We start from the raw sequence: 15,436 nt of genomic DNA, 5'->3' as shown, positions 1-15,436 counted from the left end.
AATAGAAAATTTTTAATCAAGTCAAACTTTGAGTTTAAAAGTAATATTAAAAATTCATTAATTTATGACATGGATCTAATTGAAAATAAATATTTTACCTCTAATTTGATATCTAAAACGATAACGATTACTCAACCTACTACCACAAATATAGAAACTACTACACAAAACAACGAAAATATTGAACCTGTAGAACGTAATAATTTAAGACCCGAACGACGACGTAAAGTACCTAATTATTTAACCGATTTTGTCTTGTAATTTTAGATTTTTTTACATCCTTAATAATTTATTTTGATTTAAAAGGGGCGTGTTATATAATGTAGTAACATTATTGTTATTTATGTTGATATCGGAACAACTTCATGTTGCTGGCACGTTCCCGCCAAGACAATAATAAGAGAGACGCTTGCATGTCGCTTGTTTGTACTTGTTTGGACTTGTATAAAAATTATAACTGTTGGTTAATAAAGTAAATACAATATAATAGTTGTTGATGAATTATATGAACGCTGGTAGTTCGCTTTATTGATAAACAGAACATAAGATAATAATTAAACAAAATAAATTGTGTTAATCAATTGTGTTGTTAATGGAGGAACTTTAATTAAAGCTTTTTCCAATTGAACCACAACTTTATTATAGTTGGGAAGGAGACAAAAGTCAATTATTTTGGAATTATTGTTTTATGTTAGCGTTAAATTAATAATAAAGTGCGGTTTCTTCGAGATAATTTTAATAGAAAATCTTAAAGTTTCTTTATTATTTTCTTGATTTCGTCAAACATTTGCGATTGGGTTTTATTGGAATGTCAAGAGTTAAAAATGGCATTCTATTGAAGAGAATGGCGAAGGGAATGCTGGCTAGCAATAGATCATTTTCCATAATTTGCCAAGTCAGTTACTTCGTTGAACTGTGAAGGTGTGGTTCATTATATCCAAAATTTTTTGGCAAGTTACGATGTAAGTAAAAATTTAATAAAAATAGTAAAAATTTTTGTTTCAAACCAAAACGGGCTGTTTAAATGTTAATCTTTCTCTGTAAATTCTATAATGTTATGATTTATCAATTAAAGAGGCGCATTAAAAAGTGGACTTTCTACTTTTTTTCAACTTTTTGAAAGTGTATAAAGTGTGTTTTGATGACCCCATCTTTTTTCGAGTATTCGATTCTGGTCATTACCGGAAAGAGAGTCAGTGAAAGGAGATGTTTTCATATTTTCCGTACTTTTCATTGCTTCATAACTTTATCTTCTTAATAACTCTATATTCTTAATAACTTCTTCTAAATGAAGAACAGTAGTTTCAATTTTAATTGTTATTCAGTGCTAGATTGTTATCTATTTTTTTATTGAACTAAACGTAAAACTAACACTATAACTAGAACTAGAATCATTCGGGTTTAGCCGTCTTAAGAGACGCACGGCTAAATCCGAATGTTTCTAGTTCTCGGTCTAGTATTAGTTCTAGTATTATACTAGCACTATCATTAGAACTAACAAAAGACCCAGAACTAGAATCATTCGGGTTTAGCCGTCTTAAGAGATGTGCGGCTAAACCCGAATGTTTCTAGTTTCAGGTCTAATGTCAGTTCTAGTGACAGTGGTAGGCAGCGCTAGTTAGCATAAGATATCACTATGTTGCATATTTTTATTGGACTAAAACTAGAACTAACACTAGACCTAGAACTAGAAACATTCGGGTTTAGCCGCACGTCTCTCAAGACGGCTAAACCCGAATGATTCTAGTTCTAGGTTTTTTATTAGTTCTAGTGATAGTGCTAGTGTAAAAGTAGAACTAACTCTGAATTAACTAACGTCTGAAGACGCACGGCTAAACTCGATACATTCTAGTTCTAAGTCTAGTGTTAGTCTTAGTCTAGCTAGTCTAGTTTTACACTAGCACTATCACTAGAACTAACAAAAGACCTAGAACAAGAATCATTCCGGTTTAGCCGTCTTGAGAGACGTGCGGCTAAACCCGAATGTTTCTAGTTCTAGGTCTAGTGTTAGTTCTAGTTTTAATTGTTATTCACCAATAGATTGTTTTATATTTCCATTTCTAGAACCATATCTAGAACTAGAATCATTCGGATTTAGCCGTCTTAAGCGACGCACGGCTAAACCCAAATGTTTCTAGTTCTAGTTATAGTGTTAGTTCTAATGCTAGTGTTAGCTCTAGTTTTTATGCTTATTCAGCGTTTGATTGTTGTATACTTTTATTGAACTAACAAATAAAAAACACAATGGTGTGAATAACTGTTCAAATTTGTGTACATGAAAATTATTCACTCAACCAGTTTAAAGTGCAAATTACAAATTTTTCATTTCCATATTAATCCGTAATATCGAGATTTTACTGTAATCAACTTTTCCTATCAAATATCTTTCCATCAATTTCATTCAATCTCTTTTTAATCTCAATTTCTAATTGAATTTGAAGATAGCAAACATTCCACAGTTAGACCAGACCCACAACTATCGCAAAAAAAAACTGATTAGAAATGGCTTTCAGATTTAAAAGGGAAAGTACGGGCGGCGTTTGGGTCCATCCGAAACGGCAAACTCAATTGGTTCACTGAACTTGGAAAGCTGCTGATACAGTTCTCGGTTTGGCCGTTCTCTAATCCGCAAGTTCAAGAACGAGCCGAACGGAACGAGCTCAAGACAGAGAGAGAAACTGAGAGGAGCCCCAACCTTTCCTCTATGCACACTCCTCGCAACCCAATTATTTTTCCTTTCTTTCCCTCAAAATTCACGGTCGGTATAAATATGGGATGGATCCCGGTGATCAAGGCACAAATCGATCGGCCTTCGCGAAGTTAACGTCTTCAGTTTCTTCTTCCGTCCGGGGGATTACGCACTCAATTTGTTAAGATGGCTCATCGACTTCTTGTAAGTTAATATCGTCATAAACATTTATGATGCTACGAAAATTATTGGAAGATTTATAATGGATTTTTTATGTTTCAGGTTGGATCCTGTATGGTTATCCTCTTAGCTGGCGCTTGTATTGCTGGAGGTGGTGGTGGTGGAGGGTATGTATTAAAAAAAATCAATTCAATTCAATTTACAACAAATTTCCTAAAAAGTATTTATGTATGGATTAGTTTATCCATCCTAATTAATTCTTTTACAATCATCTTAATAATTAAAAGTTGTACCAGACGTTGTTAGGACGAAGTTGAATACGAGAGAAATTTTCATAGTTCTAGTAAACAATCTTTCTAAAGTACCAAATTTTATTACCATCATTAACCTCTTTAAGATCAAAAGGTTTTGTATCTCAACTTATTTATTAGTGAAATTCCAAGAAATTACCAAGTCCAGAATGAAAGTGGATAGGTGCAGTCGTTTTTTGATTGATTATTCATGCTTATAACAAGCTAGAGAAAGCGAAACGATTCTTTTTCTTCGAACCTAGTTCACCATGTGACGCTATTACTATATTTATGCATGCAGTTATTTACGCAAGCTTTCAAATTCTCTTATAAATGTCTTTTATTAACATCAAACCCAATTTAATTTAACTCCAACTTTTTTTTTCAAGAACAATGCTTAATTATAATTACTTCTTTTTGTAGGGGACACAAACATGTGGTCATCCACGTACCGTTTAAAGTGAAAACCATCCACCATACACACACCGTAACAAAACATGTTGGTGGAGGCGGAGGCGGCGGCTACAAGGTTATTGGTTACAGCGGAGACATCGATGAAGGTCACGTAATCCACTCCAGCGTTGGAGGTCATGGTGGTGGATTCGGGGGAGGACACGGTGGAGGCGAAGAAGAAGATATCACCGGAGGAGCTGGAATCGGTGGAGGTCACGGTCCAGCTCTCCATGGAGGCAGTGATTGGTCCGGAGGATTAGACGGAGGATACGGCTCTCACGCTGCTGATATCGGTGGTGATTCCGGATACGAAGGAGGCGGCGATTTGGGAGGATATGGGGGTGGAGATGCCGGATATGGCGGTGGTTATGACGTAAATGAAGCGGGTGGTGATATCGGTGGCGGCGATGGCCACGAGGGTTATTAAAAAAATAGTATTGATTTTTAAGTTAGATTCATTAGTTTTGGATGATGCAAAAGTTGTTTTGTTGTTAACTTCTTCGTTACAAACCGTGTCCTAGTCCTCTTTTTTATTTTTTTTGTTATTGTTGTTGTTCTTTAGCTTAGGTTGTTTTTGATGTTTCTGTGTATATAAGTTTCTTGTTGTGTTACATGTTGTAATAAAAATTTTATTTATGAATTGTTTAAAATTATGATTTTTTTTTTTCAACTCAATCCAGTTCTCCTACTTAGATGTTTGCTAAATATTCTAGTAGATTTTGCTTTGTACTGTATCATCTAAAAGTTTCGACAATTATTGAATTAAAATTCCAAAAAAATTTTGATTTTGGTGAAACTTACTTCTAATTGCGTCTATTAGAGTTTGCTCAATTTTGATTACCTTTAGAAGTACTTTGTTTAATTCTGTCAGCTTTTGGAAGCATTTTGCTTAATTATGTCAGCATCTAGACATATTTTGCCCAATTCTGTCAGCTTTAGGAAATATTTTCCTTAATTCTATCACTTTCTAGATATATAATTTTTAATTATATCAGTTTTATTTAAACATTTTGCTTCATTTGGCTAAATTCGGAAAGGCAGAAGCAATTTAATTGTGGATCTCTCACTCTTCATTAAACACTTGACTGGATTCTTTATCTTCAACATATAGATTAATAAGTCTATCTGGATGCAGCATTCACAAAATTCGATCTTTATGAAATGTAAAGGAACCCCCATCTTCGAAACCACTGTCAATAAAGTCACCAATCACCTTGTACTGCCATTATATTGAACATAACCCAGTGATGATTTAGGCAGTGATCATTCAGGGACTCGAATCCAAAAAGGAGTTCGATTTTCTTAGGAGAAATTTTCACCCCAACACACACTATTTATTGCATTACACTCCCAAACAAACGCTTTATCTTTCTCACAACATCCAATTTATTAACATTTATATACCATTACGTGGTAAGGTTGGAACTTTTTTCTGTAAACACGGAATATAGTATTTTATGCCTAAAAGATCGTTATTTAAATGAACGTGAATGTGGTATGCTAAAGATAAGTGACTTTTCATCTCCTCTCTTTACTGGACCCGGCTCTTGCGGATGAGATCACTTTTATGTCCATGCTAGATAATCAGTTCTATCGCTCAAGAAATCACAAAATTTATTCATTTTTGGTATGTAAAACAAGGAACAGCTGGTATAAATAAACGAGCCAACACTCCAGTAGCTGATAGTGAACTAACTCAATTATTAAAACAAAGGCAACTTCATCAAAAAGTTAACAGCTTCGTCGCAGCCTTAGGGCATTCAAAGTATAACACCTCAAAGTTTTGTACAGACTACACAACAGGCTGGAAGTTCAGGAATGTAAGTTGTGATTTTGGTGAAAACATATCAGGCACTAGAGTGACACAAACAGTGACAAACTGCGACAAGTTAAAACTTTAGCATCAGGTGCGACTATAAAAATCAATACACCCCTACAAATCCGGCACCATCAATTCGAACAAGAAATGTTGGACCACAAGAAAATATTTAATCAAAAAGATGGAATATCTAAGTCAGAGGGAAACCTGGTGTGTTAACTCAATTAATTGTTGGAACAAAACCTTTAACTAGACCACTTAATACGCAACGATGTGAACAAGTTATTAAAACACCTCTAACTGAGCTACAAATTTCTGTTGAGTTAGCGAAAGGAATAATCCTAGGTATATTCTTGTTAATACTGAACAAGGAAATAAGCCAGGCGTTATTTACAACTGATCATAACTTCTTAATTATTAATTATTATATAAAGGTTGTAGATGCGACATCTCAAGGTATAACAAGAACAATACGTCCTCATGGATCTTCAACATTTGCAGCTTTGGCAGCTTTAAAAGTACTTTCAAATAGAACGTCACCATCTCACTCAAGCCTTCGCAGATCGATTTCGTCTTTGATGAATTTGATCATTAGATGTTGGCTATTGTGTTGGATTACGTGAAATTTTTGCTTTGTTTCCAGATGACAAAAATCAGTTGTTGCTAACCATTGCCATATGTCGTAATAGATAGTTCTATCAAAGGATTACCAGAACCACATTAGACATGTATTACACACAAGAACAACTTAATAATAAGGATGGAATGAATTTAGCTGAACCTGGAAGAAATTATGGAAGACTTGAAGGAGATGATGAGGCTATAATAATTTAAGAAAATCTCAAGTATTCGTGTTGCTCGATGATAATTTTGTTATTCATGTATCGTAGCCATAACTTTTATTTGCAAGGACTGGTTTCTAAACCTGCTTCTTCGAACAGTTCCATACACAAGTTGGTTTTATGATTTTATGGCTGTTACCTTATATTGCATGTGAAATTCGCCTTTCCAGATTAAGTAAGCAACCCAACCTCAATAATCCCTCGAGTATGAGTTTTTTTCGTGGATTTCTTCCACGTTTTTGTATAAAGTGATGTATAATATAAATTTTGAGCCCTTTTTTGCTGGTATCTCACAGATAGCTGCCTTACCTTCACGCATAATTTCTTCTCTTGCCACTTGGGTTGGAAAGATCGAATTGAGTCCTTAGCACAGAATAACGTTATGTTATTTTGTGCCTTTAGCTAGAACCATCATCTCTTCCTTTGTCTATGACTAACCATTAGTAAATTAACCTTTTTCCATTTATGTGTTCGACGTTCTAGTAATTCAAATTTCTTGATTTGTATGTTTCGGTTCTTCTGGAGCTCTTCTTCTGTCGTTTACACTTCTCTCCCCAGTAACTTCTAATGCAGATACTTTTAATGTAACAACTTGGAACAAGTCTTCGCTGACTTTACAATTTCTCATCCATTTTCTGCGCTCCAACTTTAGTTCCTCTGGTCGTTCGATATTTAAGGTCCGTAGATTCACTGCAATATCCACCATGGTTAAGTTATCAGGATAAATCAAAGGAAAGTTATGGTATAAGTTATAAAGAAACGTTAGAAAAGAAAACTTTTTTAATTTTCGATTTTTATTACAAAATATTTACAACCACATTTAAGAAAACACAATAAAATAAAATTTAACAACAAACTACAAACACCAACAGATCACAGATTAACCAGATTACAAGTAAATATTAACAGAAAATAACTGAGGTAACAGTAAAAAAAAATAAGATCAATAGAACATGTTAGCCAAGCATATATTAATAAAATTAAATAACTGGCTTTAATCGATCGTGCAACTTCACGCTTTGACTCCTTCCTATTTTGTACCTATCAGTATGCGTCGTCCTCGATTCTTATCTTCAAAACCATTTACCATGTCCTCCACCGCCGCCGGCATTCAGCAGAAGAGCTAGATCATGGCCACCATCATCATCTTTATGATGGATGGTTTTGTAGATTGTGTGCGTATGTTTTATGGTTTTGTGGTGAACTGGGATGATTATCTTCACATGATCATGACTAAAAAAAGATAGGTACTCAGATATACTAATGATTTAAATAAAAAAACTTACCCGCCTCCACCACCTCCAGCATTGACATTGAGGAACGTTAACGCAGACAAAATGCACAAGAAAAACTAAAAAAAACGATGAATTAATAAAATTAATTGAAGAAAAAAAATTATTTACCAAAGCTTTGACTTGCATGGTGCTTGTTGTGTTTGGTAGTAAATGTTTGACCGTTGTGGTAAATCCGGGAAGAAAGGTTGCTTTTATAGATGCAAAAATTGATCGCGTTTCCACCACCAGAATATCTCGTAAGCGTTCATTGATAAGAAGTAGGGTGGTGTGCGCCTTTCTCCTGAGCTAAAACGAAAGAAATCGGATTCTCTTTTCACATCGCTGATTTGGATACGTATCAAACCGTGAGAAGATGTCACGAATTCAAAATTAAAACATGTAATTTAAACCTAAAAATAAACCACACACAATTACGAAGTGAAGAAATCGTAACATTTATTTTAAAATTTTTTTAAAATTTTTATATTTAATATAATTTTGAGAATATTTGAAATAACCTTACATAATAAGTAGTTCACACTTCCGGATATTAAGGAAGTGAATTCTTACCGTTCTTAATTTAAACAGCTTCCGTTTTCTTCCGGTGTTTACATAATAGACCCAGTTACTACTCTTAAGTTTACTTTCTTCGCCTGAACCCACGTTGCTTTTAAACATAGATTTGAAACGCAAAACCATAGTTTTCACCGAGCAATTTCAACTTGTTTCAAATTTTTTTTAACGCTTTCACAAAAAAAAGCTGCACTAAAACAAAGAATTTGTAATGAATTAAAGAATTTGAAGCAATTTTAGAGAAATTCTTGTTTCTTTTCTGTTACAAGTAGAGTTCAATTTCCTACGGGAAAATAAATTAAATAGAGTTATTGTTAGAATAAAAATAAACGATTCTTGGTTGTTAGTTTATAAGAGAAAGCTTTAATTTTTATTGGTTAATTAACCCTTATCGTACTCAAATTGAAAATTGTATTTAATAAAACTTAATGCATTAAAATTTGATTTTTATTTCCGAGAATATATGGAATTTGTCTGTTATAAAATTGGATACTTCATGGTTATTACCCCAGAGAAAGTTTTTTTGTACCCTTAATAGACAGAAAATCATAAATAACACAATTTCGTACATCTGTCTAAAAGAAAGTGTGGAATTTAATTTTTTTTATAGTTTTCTAATTTCAAATCAAAAAGTTAACAAGCTTAAATAAAAAACGATTGTGTAGAAAAAAGTTATTGAGCTTTTTATGTCGAAGATAAAATTTTCTAATATTATTTTTTAATTATTAATTACATAAAACTTGATAATTTTGACTCTAATGCCCGGTTCACATTATTCCAGTCTAGTAATCCAGTACAGTGGTTTCTTAATTGATTCGTTAAGAATTCGCAATCCAGCATTGGATTGGCGGTCTACACTATTGCAGTGGCGCTGGAATGAAAAAGTAGACTGGAGTGGATTGCTTACTGGAATGAGTACATTCCAGTGCCGGTTCACATTACTCCAGTAGCATTCCAGCGTAGGTTTCCAGCACTGGACTAGAATGCTACTGGAACAATGTGAACCGGGCATAATATTACATTACTCAATCAATGATTGAAAAAGTTTGGTTAAAACGTCATTATTGATAACGTTTTTGTCTTTATTATATTTAGCTGGATCAATAAGCTTTTAGGTAGACAGAGGTGTGAAAATGTTGATCTTGTTATTCGATACGCACAGGTTGCTTTGGGAACATCTTATTTTGTAGGTTATATTATCCCTTACTTGTTATCAAAACTTCACACTTCCACACCTTCTCTTTATCAAAATACATTTACCAGTATTTGACCCTCTACATCCATTTTTCCATTCCTCCTCAACGTCCCTCTTCATATCTGACTTAATCATTACTTTCGCCTTGGTAACATTCATTCATTCCTCATTTATTACTTTCTTATATCCTCCATATCTAGCACCTAGTCTCTTCCTTACCTCACGCTATATCCCTCATCTATCAAGAGTATAATCTGATTGTTCGCATAGAGCTATACTAAAGACTTTGCGCCTCATCTTATACCTTGATATTCAAATACTATTAAATGCATTAACAACATCCACAACCTAACTCTCATGAATCAATCTTGTGATTTTCCCGCGAATTCCAAAAGTCTCTCCGTTATCTCGCCCATTATCCATCCCCTCAAACAATCACGACAATCCTCCAGGATTCTCTGTACTTATTTCTTTAACTTCAGTTGTAAAGGGGTACATGTCTCTCTTTACAAATTAAACTCTAAGTCATCACGTAACTTCCACCACGCCTTTTTTCACCATTTTCTACATTTTATCTTGCTGCCTCACGACGTCTAAGGAAGAAAATTTCCTTATCATGGCACCGTTACAGCCTTCATTTCGTTATGATCTCACCAATACATACAAAGCTAGAGTTTCGGCATTTCAGGTGATTGGTTTGGGTTAAAAAAAGGTCATTATCGAAACTGCTCCTTTTTAATTCCAGCCAGTCGGAATAGCGATACTTTGAAGATAATGGAATTATTTTTATAATAATGATACGAAACATAAGGATACACTAGGTAAGCATATTAACCACTTTCAATTTGAGGTTGAATTCGATTGAGACGTTTAATTATCCATGACAATATATCTTTTTTCCAGAATAGTTCTATTAATCCGTACTAAAAATAAGTAAGTTAATAAGGTTTTGTCCAAGACATGGGCATAGTGTTGCAGAAATTTTGCTAAACCTCAAGATGCCTACAGAGACAGTTTGTTGTTGGCTTATAGCATGTTCAGAACGAATATAGTCGATTGGACGTGAAGCACGGAGCTGAAGGATTTAACTTCAAGAATTGATTAAAAAACTGCGTAGTATGTAAATCTATATGCATATAAACCACCAGTTGAAAGGCAGAATAATCGAGGAGAAGTTGAATTTGAGTTAAACCACCATCACCTCACCTAAAATGGTTCCAAAACCTTTTTGTGGTTCATAAAAGCACATCAAAAATAAGAATAAGCAAGACAAAAACCTTAAAAAATCATCAATTGAGATCATCTGTAGTGTTGTCCAGATAACATTTTATATGCGCAAGAAAAATCTTGGAACCACTTGTTTTCGTAACTGTAAAGGTTATTTCCATTGGTACCCAGCGTTTATTGAGTAGCATGGAAATTAACCCCATAAGATCGTATAGGATTTTACAAGAACACTTCACTATCTATTTGGTTCTTAGACATTCGAAACATATAGTTAATAAGTTATCTATAAAACAACTACCGATGGTCTGCAAAAAGTCATTGAGCTCACAGGAGACTTGACTTACTTCAATTATAAGGAATGATGTCGCCTCTGATCTCCGAGGTTGCTTATGGGCAAGGTGCTAGAATTTATTTATCAACACGAAATCGTCGATAAATATATTCTTATAAGATTGTTAAATACTTTGCATCCTTACAAGGCATATTGGAAACGATTTCGTTTTAAATCGCCGAGGTTGATTGTTTGAGAGGCATTCGAATCCTCAAAACATGTCGATTTCGTGTTGATATATCAAATACAGCGCCCTCGGCAAGCGACCTCGGCGATTTGATGGCATAGGTCTTCTTATGAGAGAGTTTGTATCTTTACCTATGACAGACGATTTCGTGTGAATATATTAAATACACCGGGAGATTTTAATGGAAACCCCAAGGTTTCCAAAAGTTCCAACCCAAAAGTTAAGTGATAGTACTGAAAGTCTTATTAAATGGCAGAAAGATAACAGAATATCGTTAATCGAAAACAAAACTTGGATAATAAGGCTGCAAGATAAAATTCAGAGGGAGCACATTCAAAAAGTGATCATCGAATATGCATTATTTTTTATGCCACATTTGAGATCCATGTAGCGCAGGATTCTAGAGTAAAAGTTATCTGCAGTTATTGCAGATTCATCTGGCGAAATGGAATGAGGTAAGATTAAATATATTTTGATATTCCAATAAACACTAATGTATTTGAGTACTCGCTGTATCAACAATTTTGCAAAATTATTAATTAATAAACTACAATTTCTAAAATGATCTTTTGTTAGCAAAAATCTTTAAATGAATTCATTATCCGACTGACGCTGATACGCGGTCTATTCTTTTTTTGGGCGTCCACCCTGAATGAAAAATAAATCATTAATGTTGCATACGAAAATTGAATGTGTTAGAAACGTTTGGAGCAAGATTTCGCAATAAATCGTACCATTTAGGATGTTGTAAACCCAAAGTAAATTTAAAAACGTTTTTGCCAGCTTTGATACATTGTTAGAAATAACAGCTGAAAAGTTAATCTCAAAATGTCAAAATCTGATTATCATCTTAAACCTGCAAATAAAGATATTGTTATTCTTTTAGAACAATGTAGCGATGAGAATATTGCCAAAGAATTCCATTTACATGTTGATGCATTTGACTCTAGAATATTAAATAAGGAGAATTCTCGAAGCGACAATAAATAATTACAGTTTTTTAACAATTACGATGGCCGATGAAGTTTCCAGTTGCAGGAATAGGCTTTAGAGTTAAAATTAAGATGCATTATGCATTTCATTCACATCTTGTTACGATATTAGTCAAAATTGTTTGTTGTTTGTGAATTTATGTTGAGTTCTTCGTATAATGTTTGGGGTGTCTTGTTCGGCATTTTTAGAGAATTTTTGTTTCAGTATTTTATACATCTCTGAGATTGGTTTTATTTCCGTTGTTGAATATAGATCCTCATTGTTTATGTTGTGGAGTGGATTGTTCGCGTGTCTAATTTTTTCCAGAATACGTAAACATTTTCTTTCTGCTTTCCTGATTACTGCCTTTGTTGACTCCGGGGAACATATAGTTGTGAGATGTTCATAATCGAGGAGTGATCAGCATATACTTTTATAAATTTGTGTCGCCGATTTTACAGAAAAACCCCTGTCTTTGTAGGTCAATGATCTAAAATGTTTTGCTCGTCTTGTTACCTCTGTTTGTATTTTTTTGTAGTGTGCTTTGAATTTCAACTTGTTGTCCAGGATTATGCCCAAATATTTGACCAAATTTGTAGGTTTTGTAATTGATGTGCCTGTCGTGATGTGCTGGGATTGATCGGTGATTTTAGAGTGTGGGATCAATAGTTTGAATTTGTCCGGATTGGGGGTGACTCTCCATTTGTGGAACCATGATGATATGTTGTTGTATAGCGTCTGGAGTGGTTCTATTGCTGTTTGGACGTTTTTTCCGTGCGATATTAGTATTGTGTCGTCTGCATATTGAAGTATGTAGCTATCCGTATCAATATAGTTGATGTCTGGATGGGTTGGAGGGTATATATCATAGCAGTAAACGTTGCACAGGGTAGGTGAGATTGGGGATCCTTGAGGTAGTCCTTGGAGAGGGGAGAAAGGGAAGGATGTAGCGTTATTAATTTGGATACTCAGTATCCTGTCGCGAAGATATTCATCTATAATTTTCAGTTAGAGTGTAGGTATTTCTAATTTATCCATCTTGTATAGAAGGCCCTGATGCCAGACTGTGTCGAAGGCTGTATTTATGTCAAGAAATAAGATCGCGGTTTTTCGGTGATGGAGTAATGAGTGGATGAATTATTGATTGTTTCTGTTTGAAACCAAATTGGTATATAGGGATTTTGTCTTTGATAAGGCGAAGAATTCTGGAGTTAAGGATACTTTCGTAGATTTTCCAATTGAAAATGGTGATAGGGCGGTAGCTTTGTGGAAGAGAATGGTTTGTTCCAGGTTTGGGGATTGTTATAATTGTAGCTTTTTTCCATGTTGATGGGAATATAAGGTTTTGCATGCAGAAATTGAAAATTTTACGGATTAAGTTATGTACTTCTAGGTTTAGTTGTCTCAGCAGTTTTTTAGTTATTAAATCCAATCCGGGGCATGAGCTTTTGCCTTGAGCTCTTATTCTTCTTGAGTTATTTCTAGTATTCCGTTATGCACGTGGGTTGGTATAGTCAGAAATCTTGTGTACCATTCGTTAATATATTCTTGGTGATGATTGTCGTAATCATGATTTGGTTTGGGAGTGAACGCACTTTGAAAGTGTTGGACAAGTATATCGCATAATTTGTTGATCTGTTCTATATTCTATATTGTCGTACGTTATTGTCGAAATGTCGCTGGTCTTCTTGTATTTTGTCACTTTTTTGAATTTCTGCCAATATGTTCTGCCGCGATCCGTTTCTATTTATTTGCATGTTTCTAACCAACGATCCAGTTGGTATTTTTGGATAAATTTTTGAATTTTTTTGTTTTCTCTGTTTAGTTCGTTTTTTAGCATTCTGTTGTTTGTTCGTTTATATTGTCTGTATATTCGTTTCTTGTTGTAATTTAGGATCTATTAAGATGCTAGAAGTAATATAAACAAGTAATATAAACACATTCAAATTTAATTTGAAAGGCTTTAACCAAAAACCCATAAAATTGGTTAAGCAGCATTTACAAAATCTAATAATTTATGTATATTACGAAATAAATTTAAATTTGTAACATTTGAAATGTTAAAATGCAATTATTGAGTTAAATCTTCATATAAATCTCTTAAAGATGTTCATCTAAACTCTTAAAAATGTGGTCATCCACCTTCTCCTTCCAATATCTTTATAATTCCTTCCAGCCCGTTTTCTAAAACCTCTTACCCGAGTCGATCCGTGTGAATGGGTCTCTACGTTACGGGGATGAAAGAACCGGAACGTTAATGACGAATTAGAATGCGGTCGTTGACCATCTTCTTTAGATGCTCGAAGCTTCGATCAGCTCAAAGAGTATAATATGAGTAACCAATTTTATAAATTATAAATTTCTCTTAAATAATGATGAAATTTTCGTTTTTATAGCGTTCAAAATGGAATTAAATTTCGAAAAATTGAGTAATTTTGAAAGAATGTAAACTGTAATAAAGTTTTAAACTTATATGAATATTCAGTGGCTTTTTCTGAGAACTTAAAAATAAACGAAGGAACGTGGTGACCTCGGTACCCCTATAATCTACATACCGTAACATTCCTGTTTCGTTAGTAAGGTCCATCGAAAAACGGTATCCTAATGCAGGTGAAGAATTGGGTGGTCAGTTTGGGTTATGGGTAAGGGGCAAGGTAAGGTCAAGGGTAGGAAGTCTTTATAAAAATGAACCCGCCCGTTCGGGACGAGTCATTAAGAAATTTTTCGTGGGTGAACTACAGACAACTTTTGATAAATCTTTAAAAAATGTTTTGTAATCACAAAATGGTAAAAATGTTCTAAAATTTTCTTTTTTAATTCTATTTTGTTTCATTTTTATATCTAGATTATTAATGGCTTATCGTTAATGATGCTGTTTTCGTTTACAAATGGATTCTTTTGGGGGTCATCTTCAGAACCGTGAGTTTTTTTAAATCGATACAATTTTGTGATAATTTTTTTGTTATTTGTGTAGCGAATCAACGCCAAAACCACAAATTTACGCTTATCCATACCCCTCAATTTATCATCAAAGATATTTACAAGCTCAACTTCACCAACAAGCACCTGTTCAACAAATACCAAATATTCCTCAAGAAATTCCTCACGATTTACAAAACCAAGGGGTTCCAGCGATCCCCATTCAAGTGCCGTTATCAGCCCAATTTTCTCCTATTCAAAATTTACACAACGTCCAACTTGTGCCGTGTTTATGTCCAGTTTCGCCAAATGTTGAATATGAAAAAGTACAAGAACCTTCATCTAGAATTTTATGAAAAAATCTTAGTTTAATCAAAAATTTGTAAAATTAATATTGATACCTAAGACTGAAATATTAATAAAGATTTTATTATTCTTGAAAAATTTAATTTTCTATTATTTCTATTAATTTAAAAGTGAATCAA

At 33.8% G+C, this 15,436-nt stretch overlaps 2 protein-coding genes and 1 long non-coding RNA gene across 4 annotated transcripts; 2 read left to right on the top strand and 1 right to left on the bottom strand.

Annotated features, from left to right (window-relative positions):
* Nucleotides 1-2,790: 2,790 nt before the first annotated feature.
* On the top strand, nt 2,791-4,110 carry LOC111414895 (uncharacterized). The gene is made up of 3 exons (XM_023046364.2): nt 2,791-2,893; nt 2,972-3,036; nt 3,583-4,110. The coding sequence occupies exons 1-3, from the start codon at nt 2,876-2,878 to the stop codon at nt 4,037-4,039; spliced, it is 540 nt and encodes a 179-aa protein (XP_022902132.1). The 5' UTR covers nt 2,791-2,875; the 3' UTR covers nt 4,040-4,110.
* A 3,117-nt stretch (nt 4,111-7,227) lies between these two features.
* On the bottom strand, nt 7,228-7,743 carry LOC139428961 (uncharacterized). The gene is made up of 3 exons (XR_011639645.1): nt 7,677-7,743; nt 7,560-7,624; nt 7,228-7,506 (listed from the first exon to the last, which is right to left on the bottom strand). It is a non-coding gene; the product is annotated as an uncharacterized lncRNA (long non-coding RNA).
* A 6,649-nt stretch (nt 7,744-14,392) lies between these two features.
* On the top strand, nt 14,393-15,403 carry LOC111414904 (uncharacterized). Of its 2 annotated transcripts, none has more exons than XM_023046375.2 (3): nt 14,393-14,686; nt 14,878-14,951; nt 15,007-15,403. In XM_023046375.2, exons 2-3 carry the CDS (start codon nt 14,899-14,901, stop codon nt 15,305-15,307), a joined length of 354 nt encoding a protein of 117 aa, XP_022902143.2. In that variant the 5' UTR covers nt 14,393-14,686; nt 14,878-14,898; the 3' UTR covers nt 15,308-15,403. The 2 variants fall into 2 exon arrangements, with proteins under 2 accessions (XP_022902143.2, XP_022902141.2); XM_023046373.2 differs by lacking the exon at nt 14,393-14,686 and adding an exon at nt 14,708-14,819.
* The last annotated feature ends 33 nt before the right edge of the window (nt 15,404-15,436 follow it).

Source organism: Onthophagus taurus, chromosome 1, assembly GCF_036711975.1.
Source record: "Onthophagus taurus isolate NC chromosome 1, IU_Otau_3.0, whole genome shotgun sequence".
Taxonomy (NCBI): domain Eukaryota; kingdom Metazoa; phylum Arthropoda; class Insecta; order Coleoptera; family Scarabaeidae; genus Onthophagus; species Onthophagus taurus.
Note: the sequence above shows the minus strand (reverse complement) of the source record. Positions and strands in the feature narration are given on the sequence as shown.